Here is an 11,561-nt window from a genome sequence, read left to right on the forward strand (position 1 = left end):
GTCATTTTGGCAGTATTTTAGGGTAGGGTTGACTGTTTTCTTGAAGCCGTAAATTGTAGATAGTAATGAAAACTATTGATTTAGATGGTGGTGCTGTTGCTGACTTGCAAATGCGCAGCAGCCAGCCGATTTATCGTCAATGAGTGGAGGCTGGTATTATCCCCAGGACTCTTTGTGAAGCATTCGCAGTGTTTCTCAAAACAGGAAAAAGGAATTGGTGCGTTTGGGAGTCTACTGTGTGCGCACTTGACCCAAAATGATGGTCCTTTCTGCCGCACCATGTTTTGGCTCAGAAGAGTAACGAATCTCATTGATAAGCGCCACTACAAGAGTGGGATGTCATCGGGATCGCAGATGTGGGGATTGAGTCACCGGACAGTAGTGGAGATATCTGGCGTAGGGCTGCTGCGCCTTTTGGGTGTTCAGTCGAGCTTCGAGGAGTCTTTCGTTGATTCGTAGGGCCCTCAACCTTGGTAAACAGATTAGCAGTATGCGATCGAGTCGCATTAATGCCACTCTAGTTACAAGGCGCGAGCCAAGAAAAGGTGGTTTGGGCTTTGCTGAATTTTCAACTCTGCCCACTTTTTAATCTTGTTTCCCTGATAATCTTCAGGGAGAAGAAATAAAACGCATTTATAACTTCATAAAACAATATCCTTCTCTATAAGTGATTCTATTCTCTGCAATTACTCTTTGCGTATGTTCTAGACTCTGTTGCATCTCCACGAACCCTTTTCTGGGGCCTGATTGGTCTGCTGGACCCTGGGTGTAGAGGGCTCCTGCTTCTTTAGTGTTACTGCGTAAAGGGCGCCTTTGTTCGGAAGAAAGCAGCTGGAGACATTATGGTGGTCGTAGTTTACTTCAACTGGCTCCAACTTACCTACTTACACCATACTGATCCACAGTTTGGATTGTAACTTCAACTCTGCATAGGGCTAGAACTTGTCATCATCTAGCCCTTTCATGATTTCCACATGCAGCAGTAAAAGGGGGTAGTAAGAACTTGATCACATCCAAATGCTTCTCTTACGCTCTATTAGACACACTCTACGAATGATTTTACATGTATAGAGCGAAGCTGCGCGCCTGTGATATGGCCTACTACGTGCAAACGTGTATGAATGCTCGGAGTGCTCAGCAGGTGCATCAAGGAACACCCCTGCTGTCCCGACTCCACAGGCCTCCGCATGAGGAGTGAAGGTAATGATGGAAAGGCTTCACTGTGCATAAACACGCGATAACTTTTAAAAAGTTGCATGGGTTTGAGGCTGAGTGCCTCTTTGCGCATGCCATCGAGGGGGAATTCAAAACGTTTTACAGACGCTAAATTACAACCTGACTGCGTGTATGTATGAGGTATGTATATGGCCAGGAGAAGCTTTGCCAGTTGCAGTCCCGAAGCTTAGGCGGAAGGCACTGCCTCTTCTTTCTTGTTCTGTAGTTGGAAGCACAGAAACACCATCTATAAATCATCGGGTCTTGCATGGTGAATATTCTTCAGCTTACTGAAATAGCGGCACACTTCTTTGGGAATGTGCATGAGCCAGAAAGCGTCAATGATAGCAAAAGGGTAATAGCATGAACAATCAGAACGACCACTATAGAAAATATTCCCCGCCTTCCGATCCATACCTGAAATTCGCATCCTAGTGGTCCTCCGTTGCATCCAACAAAGCTTCAAGCAGAGTTTTCACGACTGTAGATGAGATTTCAGTAACAGCGACCAGTAGCTGTATCTGTCTATAAAACGAACACCAGTGAATTTTGGCGGGTTATCCACAACCCCAAAATAGGGGATGAAAAATGCACGAAGCGTCGATGCATTGCCAGCAGGCCAAATAGACACGCATAAAATGATTTATTGATGTGAACGCGAGGCGTATTCCAATCCTTGAAAAAGCGTCCCTATGCTTCCCCGCTCTTCCTCCAGTCATTTCGGCAGCGAGCCGGTCGCAAATAGAGCGAACCAGCTTCTCTGCTATGCTTTGCGATCGTTTTGTTAGCCTTTTGCATCTTCAGTTTTCGGTTGATATTTCATGTCTTATAGGTGTTGCCTTATTGTCTTCAGGCTTACTTTGGAGGGTTTTCCTGCAGGTGCATACAGCCGGCTCGGGCGGCAAATCACTGAGCTAGTATGAGGCCAACAACCGGATCGAGCCAAGTCGCCTCCCTTCTTCCCTCTGCCTCGATTCATAAATGTCTACTTTGAGCTAAGGAGCCATTCTGGAGGTCTTTAGCTACTCAAAATTCTCTGCTTTTGCTGAAATCGGCGAAGAAAGTGGTGTGCACTCTCGCCGACTGCTTCGAGGCAACTCAGCTAATCGAATCTTTCATTGCTTCAAGAGGAATCAAATGCAGAGAAGCCACTGCATTGTATATACCTACTATTATCTTCGTATTTTTCCATAGGATTTGGGTCCGACAATGCTGAATCGGTCGGCTTCGGCGGTTTGCTTGCCACGCCAACTCCAGGATGCACCGCTAGGCCAGCGTACATACTCTACAGCCTGTCTGTCCGGCACGATGAGCTACAAAATAGACACCCATGGCCACTCTGATTATGCTCAAGGCTTATGCACCTCAGCTCCCGTCGGTATGCTGGATAATTTGCTTCTAAATATACCCATGCAGCTGAAGGTTTTGGTATACGCCTTCCTCCCATAAGGGATAGCAAACTTTTCATTATGCACGTAATTCAAGTGATATATCGTAGAGGGGCAGCTTATGTACTTAAGAAAGCAGCCTTTCTGTCCTGGCTTGTTGAGTGGCCACAATGCACTTCCCCGGATTTTGTTGCGGTCTGTTCCATGCTTCAGGGCTATCAGATGAGGAAACCTGCAGCAGTAGTGATTCTGGTTCTTCCCCAGCTCCCCGTCTTCAGCGTTCACTTAGCTCAATGGGTAGCCGAAAGGTCTCGACAGAAGCCTTTGAAGATGCCATTGAGTCTGTGGACTTCAATTTGAGTCCTCGCACGCAGTTCGAGGCACACTATTCTGCATTTTCCTACAACCTTAGAATGCCTCGACCTGTAGCCTCTCGAAATGAGGCAAGATCTTCCCTAGTCACACGCAATGCAGGGCCCCCCGTCACAGGAGCTCCTGGCAGCAATCCTTTCGCCCGCAAGTTCACCTCCTCTACTCCTTTCCTTGAAAATAGAAACAAGCTAGGGTCAGGGGGAGCTGCCTTTCCAAAGTGCATGAGCAGCGACATTTTGCCTTATCAGCCTGGAGAGGTAGGAGCTGCTCAACAGCTAAAGACAATTGAAGAAGGGACCTGCGTTCGACGAGGGTCACATAGAGAGAGGTTCGTACCCAAGGTAACTGAGTCTTGCGGATTCCGAAGAGCCTCTGCGGATCACGCAGAAAAAAAACGCTATGCAGCTGCCCAATCCAGAGATCGGAAGAGCAATGCTTCCAGTGATTTACAAAACGTCACAGCTGCTGCGTCTAAGGCTCTATCTCAGGAGACCTGCTCTATTAGGGCAAAGAACAGCACAATCAGCCGTTATGTCTCTTTACCAGCATTTTCTGCTGCAGACCGTAAGCGGATCAATCTCTTTAAGGTAATTAATGGGAACCATTAAGGCCAATGGGGTCTCCCGATTTGAGTGCAGCTGCAGTGGGTCCTGTCGCACCAGCCCCTTGTATATTTGACACTCCCTGTTGGGATTTATCAGCGGCGACATAGCCGAGGGCTTTGGACGCCCAGAACGGGATAAAACATTGCATCTGCTGCTACTGTGTGGAGGCGTTGTGCAGGAAGGGCTGCCTCAAAGTTTGAGCACACAGGAGGCACTACGGCGGAAGGAGGAACGGGTGTTCGACAAGAGCGAAGAGAAGGCAGTGCTGCCGAGGCCCATAGGAGACGGTCCTGATTTGATGGACCCTGTGGACTGGCGTTCACTTCTGAATGCAGCGGGGCTCGGTGATATCGCGGATGAGGACATTACTCTGGAGGCTGAAGAGCTGCAGGCCAGGCTTGATGAATATGCACCCAGATCCCCTGTCAGCTGGTGTACCGCCCTCTTAGGCTGTTTATGGCAGTGGCGGCTGTAATTGGCGCAAACTGAGCTTTTAGTGAAATGTGGAAACCTTAAATGTCTTTAAAATAACTATTCTTATCAATGTGAATCTTCGAATTCCCCCCAAAGCATCGTTGTTTCTCTCCACTAAGGCGAACACTGTTACAACAAGGTAGCGCTAATCAGGACTATTCGAGGCATTACTGGGCCATCTCTTTGGTCTATGCATACTTTGAAGTGCTACCCGCTGGAAGCATGCAATTAGGCAGCGTTTTCGCCCCAGAGAGAATGTAGCAGCTGAACATAATGTTAGTGTGGTTTCAGCACCCTCGCTGTAGTGCGAATGGGGCTTCCTGGTCCGCAGTAACCATGGCGTGAGTGATGGCAATTAAATTCAGTGTTATGTATAGAACCCCAAACTGGCTAAACGAACAAACAGGGGCGCTTCAGTTGTAGGCGCGACTCATTGCTGAATGCCTCGCTAGGCTTTAACTATGTGCAGTTTAGCCCTTCCACACAATTTTTTCACAGTCTCCTCCGAGGCAATTGTCTGTAAGGCAGGTAGCCAGCACCTCACAGTTCTGGCAGCACGCAGGTGGCCTAAATGTAGCATAGGCTCTGGAAAAGTTTCTTAGGGCTGTGACTAAAGATGGGCAGCTGGTGGTGAGTTCAGGGTCCACTTGAGTGAGGCAAACTCGCGAGTCCCAGACCTGCCAAAGCAACTCAAAGAAGCACACGAGCACATGGTGGGCAGCATTCACGGTAGTTTGCCTTGCTCTGTACACCACAATGTCTTCTTCTTCTAGGTTAGCCACCTCTGTAAGAGCTGCCAAATGCAAAGCAGACCACACGCCAATGCCATAGGGAGCATCATTCTTTCTTGTCCTCTGCTGGCTCTCTCCTTGCTTCCCTACGCCCTCTGCCTGCGCACATAAGCATGGAAGAGCACCTTACTGTGAATCATCGAGAAGAAGAAGGCGCTTCTTTACATGAATGTGCAGCCGTGCGCACGATGTTGCAACAGCGGCAACAAACGGCTCCATGTCTATGACCGAGCTCAAATGTGGAATGTTCAACAAGTGTTCATTCCACATTCCTCTACATCTCAACCAAAATTACGCCCACCGTTCGAAATTTTGACCCTACCCTGTTTCTCTGAGGCGGCGATTCGTGGGATTGAGTGCCTGCTGGGTCTCGTGCAGCGTCAACTATGGCTGCCGCCAAGACGAGTATGCTGGCCTCGAGAAAGAGACAGCTAGATTCGAGAGGGAACAAGTTATTAGCCAAGGCCATAATACTACTGCAGAAGGCCTTAAGGGCCCTGAAGGTGCAGAAACGCTGCTTAGATGCTGATGGTTCGGCTAGTATCAATTGCTTCTTGCAGCTCTTAAGTATAGCCTCGGCGGCGGCAACAGTTGACACCAGAGACTGTAACGCCACTACGGCGTGATGCTCCTTCTCCTGAAGCCACCGACGTTCAAAGGCCTCCCATCGGACTACAAGGCAGCTCTTCTGTGTACAGGTGCAACATCCCAAAGTTCGTATAACGGACTTCTAAGAAAAGAAGAGCGTAGACACGTTCACTCCAATTTGGTTCCCCTATTGAATCACAGGCGGGAAGGTGGGGTGGCTATAGGTAAAGCAATACGACGTACAAATATACCTGGCAGAGTTTAGCTACCCAGTGTTTCCTCTGCTCTGCGGTCCCCCGCCCTGAATCTGGGACGCTATTTTGTATGAAGGCATTACAACTTCCGGCGGCGCGGGGCTGAAGAATGATAGCGCGCTTGATCCTAAGATACTCTTTAACCAGTTCATCTCGAAGTTTTATGAGCAATGGTGTAAAATAAAAGAAATGGCGTTGAATCCGTTCGTATGGGGGCAGCTGCAGGGCAGCCATGAAGACAGACACTGGTAAGAGCTGGCCATCGGCGTACAATGCATTGCACCGTTTGAAATCCGACCGCACTTCTCGCAGGGCACTGGCGGCGAGAGCTGCTTTTTTATTTAGGTAAATAGGTGGGGAACCCTCTGCTTCCTTGCTGGCTATGGCATATTTGGCACCTGGTGCAGAAAGTGATACAGCTTCAAGAAAGGCTTGTCTAGCAGGAGCCACATCCAGACAAGCCGACTGTGCTCTATAGTCAAAAGCAAATTTTGTTGCTGTTTCCAGGGACTCCGCAGTAGCAGCAGCGCTCTTGAAGATGCGCTGGGCTAAGGCCAGCTCGTCGGGAGCCCTCAGCCGATTCAGGACAGCTCTGGAGATTACCACGTCACTCATTGACTTGAAAGCATAAAATGCCCTTTTTCAGATCAATAAGTTACTGCTTGTAAAAATTTTAAGCTTTAATTTGAATAAAGACTCCCATGCTGATCCGCTATTCGAACGGGGTCACCAGTGAAACGGAATGGGGTCGTCTATTGACCGAAAGATCTTGAGGCTCTATAGCGCCGTCAAAATCCCCAGGAAACCACTGTATTAATGGTAGTGCAGATTCAAGGTGCGACTTTTTTTCTAAAGCCCTGCACGCTGCGGCCGCACCCCACGAACTTCGGCGATGCCAGGGAAGGTCACTACTCTATGAGGTAAATCAATGGGTTCACTCCAGTAACACGTTTGAAAATTTCATTACCCGTAAACAGAGAGGATTATTGTAACTATAGGTATCGAGGTCCTAGTTTTCAACCGTGGTCACTGGGGAAAAGCAAAATTGTGGTTCCCTGCCTGAACGTGTGCCGTTTATCAAATTGGTATCGCAGGATGTTACACGCATTTGTTTTTCATCGCGTTTACAAAAAGGCTTTCGTTTCATCCATACGGCAACGGTAGCGGCATGAATTTATGCCTAGTTACTCGCTAGGGTGTCGCCTATGCATAAGCATCCGCATGTCAAGTAAAATTGCTTCACTTTAAGTCAATCTTATGTCGTAATTGAGGTGAGTCGTACTGAAAGCATACTTACGTATCGGGTAAACAGCATGCTACACCCAGCGTCTCATAAGCGAGAGGATACCACATCCTTTGTCTCTTACTCAGCACTGAGTCTTGCTGCTGAGCCTCTTATCTATGCGAACAATGAAAGAAGGGTGGCTGGCCATACGGTTCACCTCACTGGACTTGATTGTGTGAGGCGTGCTAATTCTTACAGTTCTGATTGCTCTTCTCGTGGTTTGGTAACAAACGAGCACGGAGTAGCTAGCAGGAGAGAATTGTTTGCGACCTTAATATTTTAAAGGTCTTGTCGATGGATTCTGTCTTTGATGAAAGTCTTTAGCAGATATTTACCCCTTTGCTTCATATACGGAGAATCACCCTTACACTTGTGGAGCAATTCACTATTTCTTGCCCCTTCTTACCCCTGTAAGAAAAGAAACACATTATTTCATACATCGCTATTGGCAGTTGACTAATAAGTCTGCAAAAATTAACCAGGCACGAATGTATACCTACGGGCACCGCCGAGTTACCTCAAATAGATTATTCTGTCTTTGGCTTGGTATTGCTCTACCTCTCGAAAAAACCTGTAAGCAAAATGTCAAATTAAAGTCCTTCCCTAATTCGTTTCTTCGTTGAAACTAATCACTCGCCGATTTGCGAAATGCCGGCGCTGCAGCAAACTCCAATGCCTTGTTCGTTTTTTCTCGAGAACGGCATAGTAAACTTTTTGGCCAGTTGTGTCCTTCCTTGCAAGGTCAATGTAAGGAAGGCACTTTCTGTTGGATTTGAGTTTGCCTAAACAATCTTCAAATATTTACCTTTGCCGTTACCCTCGGGGGACACCACATGTGGCGACAGCCTTCGTAGGGTCGGAAGCGTCCCACATGCCCCTGCGTGAACTTGTACAAAGCATCCTTATTGTAGCTGGCCTTTCATTCCAATCACCGGCATGTTCTCCCTCACTCACACTTTTCCGGTTTTTTGGCAGCCAGTCCGCGCAGAAATATTCAACGTCTAGGCAATGAGTCGTATGCTGAAGAGTAAACAAATCAAAGCAGCACAAACGAAGCTCATTAGTGCACCACACAGTGAAACGCGGCGTTGCTCTGTGACTCACCAAGCGCAGTAAGTCAAGAAACAGCTGAAAAAAATTATGAACCAGTTATGCTCACTATTTTAGCACGTGAAAATGTATTCAACGGCCTCCCGGATGCAGTGCTGGGAGCATGATGAGGCTGCTGTGCCCCAAACACGCTGCAGTGCATGGTTATTAAGTAAGAGGGTGTATCGATACAATTCATATGTATAGAAGTAATTCGAATTCATCATTTCCGTGTTGGGACGTCAAAAGTAGCACTTAAAAGTGCGATGGGTTTGCAGCAGGCTACGCTAGACTCTTGGCACTTACATTGCATAAATTCACTTAAGGATTGGTACGGGATTGACCATTTAATGTTTGTGCTTGTATTCTATGATTGACGCAAGCGTCAACCTAGAATTGTCAGAATCAATATTTCGCATGCGTACGCCAGATGCTATGGGAAAACGAGCTGCGAATGCCCAGTCTATCTGTTTCTCTCTTCTGATTCCAAACTTCAGAGGAGTAAAGGTAGGGAAAAGGAGTAAGCCTTTACGCAGAACAGTCAGTACCTTTTTATTAAAGGTTGTATTGAGTTTGGTGTTAAGTGACTTCCGACCAACACTTCAGATGGATAGTTACGTTGTATAATATTATGAAGAAAGGTTTGTTGCGTTGCTCTCCCGCTCATCTACTGGCAATGAATGTAGTGGGATGCCAGTGCCTCCAGGCAGCTGTTTGACTTTGACTAAACTCTACGGCATTCAAAAAATTCAATTTCCAAGAAACAGTATGGGAGAAGCGCTTTCGAATAATGAAAGTTGAATGCAGTACAATGGCTGTTGTGGCGGCAGAGGCCGGCCTGGAAGGTGGTGTGAACGCAGGAGCTCGACAGCTGGTGAACAGGCCCGAATCTCCAGGCGATCTTTCAATGCAACTATGCTAACCAGAAAAGTATAACGGTGGTATGAATAGTCAAGTACTCGACGATTTCATCAGCCTTTTGGAGATGCGCCTTCCTTTGTACACTATAGATGAAGAGAATCGAGTGCCTCTTGCAACGCACCGATTGGGGAGAGTAACACATTAGTGGTGCCATTATTTACACAGATAAAATCATCTGCTTGCAGGAATTAGTGTAGTTTAAGATTTCATGCACAACCTGACTTATTGGTTCTCGCCGCAACATCAAGCTTCGGAGAATTGAAACCGCTTCAGCACAAAGTTTTATCAATAAAGTTTTTGTCTAGAACTGAAAACGTTGCTCCGCGAAAGCCACAACGTACCCCAACAGCTGCATTATCAGTGGCGCATCTTAGGTTTGCCCCAAGTGTCACGTCGGGTGGTGGCATGATGGGCAAAGACTCAGCAAATTTACAGCCAATCCACGGCACGTCCGCATGTGATGAACCACTAGGGTTTTGCGAGACAAATGAACGAGAATGGGTCTTAACACAACAAAGCCAGGCCAAGTTGGGGTTTTAGAGCCTAGACAGGTCGGGGCTATGCCAGGAGGCCCTAGACTGCGGTTTAGCCTACAGTGGATTATAAAATGCAGGCAGGTGAAAACTAAGCTTCCAATTGCTTCAGACAGCGTCCTATGAACGTACCTGCTTCTATTTCAGAGAACTTTGTAGTATGAATTAGAACTGTAGGCGCATGTGAAGCAGCCAAAGGAGTTGAACGGCGGGAGTGGCCCAGAATACTCAAGCTGCATGGCAAGCAAGAATGGACCATCAGGAGTATGGTTTGCTTCCTCAGCACGCTGTGGCGCGGTCTAAGGAGTTAGAAAGGGTAGAGGCAGAGCTGGGGATCTACCACGGGTCGACTGTCAATTGCTGCAGGTCTAAAGCAATGGGCAAGAATTGCTAACCTTACTCGACATTGGATGCGAAGTGGTTCTGTCATCAAAGCAGACGATGCAAAAATATATTTCACCTGTTTACTCTTTGGTACTGTCTCAAAAAACCGGTTTTACTAACGAGAGGCAGAATGTATGGCTTGGCGAAGATACAGCAGTTCTATATCAATTAGAATAGGGGTTGGGGCATATCGACATGACCCGTGAATTCTATTTTAGTCCGTGCACCGCCATGCAATCCTAGCTGTGGGTGACCCAACGGAAGGCGGTCATGTGGCCACACCTGTCCATTGTCGGGCTCAGTATATCGGAAAATGCTAAGAAAAAGCATGTCCTGGGGTGCCTCAACAAGGCTCTTTTCATCAAGTGGTGAGCGAGGTGTGGGACGTTACTCGAATAAGGGAGCCAGAACCTGCATGCGGGTGGTTCGACAGAGCACTACGAAACGGCAGTCCTGAGCACGCAAACCATCATCGAGGTATGAACCTATTTTCTTTTGGGGTAATTCGACTAGACTTTGAGTCTAAAAGCAATAAGAAGGGGAAGTAACAACGAGTTCGCGAGTGTGCTAAATAATGAAGAGCTGGTCACTACTACTAATTGGCTAACGGTTAGTCGTCCAATGCACTGACATGGGGTAATTTGTTGGTCGGTCCCAAGCTAAGTTCAACGACATTGAAAAAACCCACGGCTTGCCGAGGCGAATGAGCCTCAGGCTGACTATTCGTAGGGAAAAAGCAAAGAGCAGGCGGCGATTAGGTCTTCTCAGCATGGCTCGATGCTCAAGGCGACGAGGATGAAAGGTGGTGCGTGCGCGTTACTTCTAAGCCCCTGAACAAGATCCCTGGAGCAGAAGCTTTCAAATCCTAAGGGTGGCGAAATGCTTTGCAAATTATTCGAACCAACAGTCCACCTGACATCTGACTTCCCAGACGCTTGCATCCAAACCTGCAGTCACTCGTCTGACAGGCGAAAACCGGCGATCACACTAGCACTCGCACTCTCGAACCCGAGTATAACCGCATTGTGTGTGACCTTGTTGATGCCATAGCTGAACTGCATTGGTAAGCAAATTTTGGACTGACAGAGCCAATCAACGGGGGGTAGACGCCTGCCTACCTTTGCAAAGTTTTCGTACCTTCAGCCAGCATTCAGTAAAACCCACAGCATCTACGTCCTGTGCTTCAGCTGTTGCTGCGCAGGCACAGGTATGTGAAGGCACACAAGTGTTCAATCAATATCCGAGATTTCGTCCCTTGGAAGCAGGAGTAGAGCCAGATCCGGAAAAATCTCAGGCAGTCAAAGCGTGGCCTTCACATTTATATACCCCATAATGAACCTTGCGGTTGCCTACGAGCTGGTGCCTGAATAACATTTCCTTCATAGATGTCGGATCGGTGCTCCAGTGGCTGAGCGGCTTGAGTAAAAGCACTTTAACCTAGGCATAGGACGCTGGTGGCGCAACAATGACGCGTATTGGCTGCCTAACAACCCCTCCGGCATTTGCGCCTTCCGATCATGAGCGTTTTTTCTAGGAACGAATCTTGGTGACGCATCGATGAGTGTACTTGCCTATAACAAGCTGCTGATTCAGAAGCACCAAAGACTTGCTTTGTATTATTATTGCTTTGCTAAAACCGAGCAGCGGTATCCTGTGTCGGAA

General features: G+C 47.6%; 2 protein-coding genes across 2 annotated transcripts; one reads left to right on the top strand and one right to left on the bottom strand.

The window, feature by feature from the left end:
- The first annotated feature begins 2,424 nt into the window (after window positions 1-2,424).
- Window positions 2,425-4,055, top strand: LOC34619241. The gene is made up of 3 exons (XM_022732544.2): window positions 2,425-2,593; window positions 2,817-3,562; window positions 3,759-4,055. Exons 1-3 carry the CDS (start codon window positions 2,425-2,427, stop codon window positions 4,053-4,055), a joined length of 1,212 nt encoding a protein of 403 aa, XP_022592540.2.
- A 469-nt stretch (window positions 4,056-4,524) lies between these two features.
- Window positions 4,525-6,302, bottom strand: LOC34619242. The gene is made up of 3 exons (XM_026335897.1): window positions 5,685-6,302; window positions 5,141-5,533; window positions 4,525-4,944 (listed from the first exon to the last, which is right to left on the bottom strand). The coding sequence occupies exons 1-3, from the start codon at window positions 6,300-6,302 to the stop codon at window positions 4,525-4,527; spliced, it is 1,431 nt and encodes a 476-aa protein (XP_026191682.1).
- Window positions 6,303-11,561: the final 5,259 nt, after the last annotated feature.

Source organism: Cyclospora cayetanensis, unplaced genomic scaffold (assembly GCF_002999335.1).
Source record: "Cyclospora cayetanensis isolate NF1_C8 unplaced genomic scaffold, CcayRef3 CcayRef3_contig_85, whole genome shotgun sequence".
NCBI classification, from domain to species: Eukaryota; Apicomplexa; class Conoidasida; order Eucoccidiorida; family Eimeriidae; genus Cyclospora; species Cyclospora cayetanensis.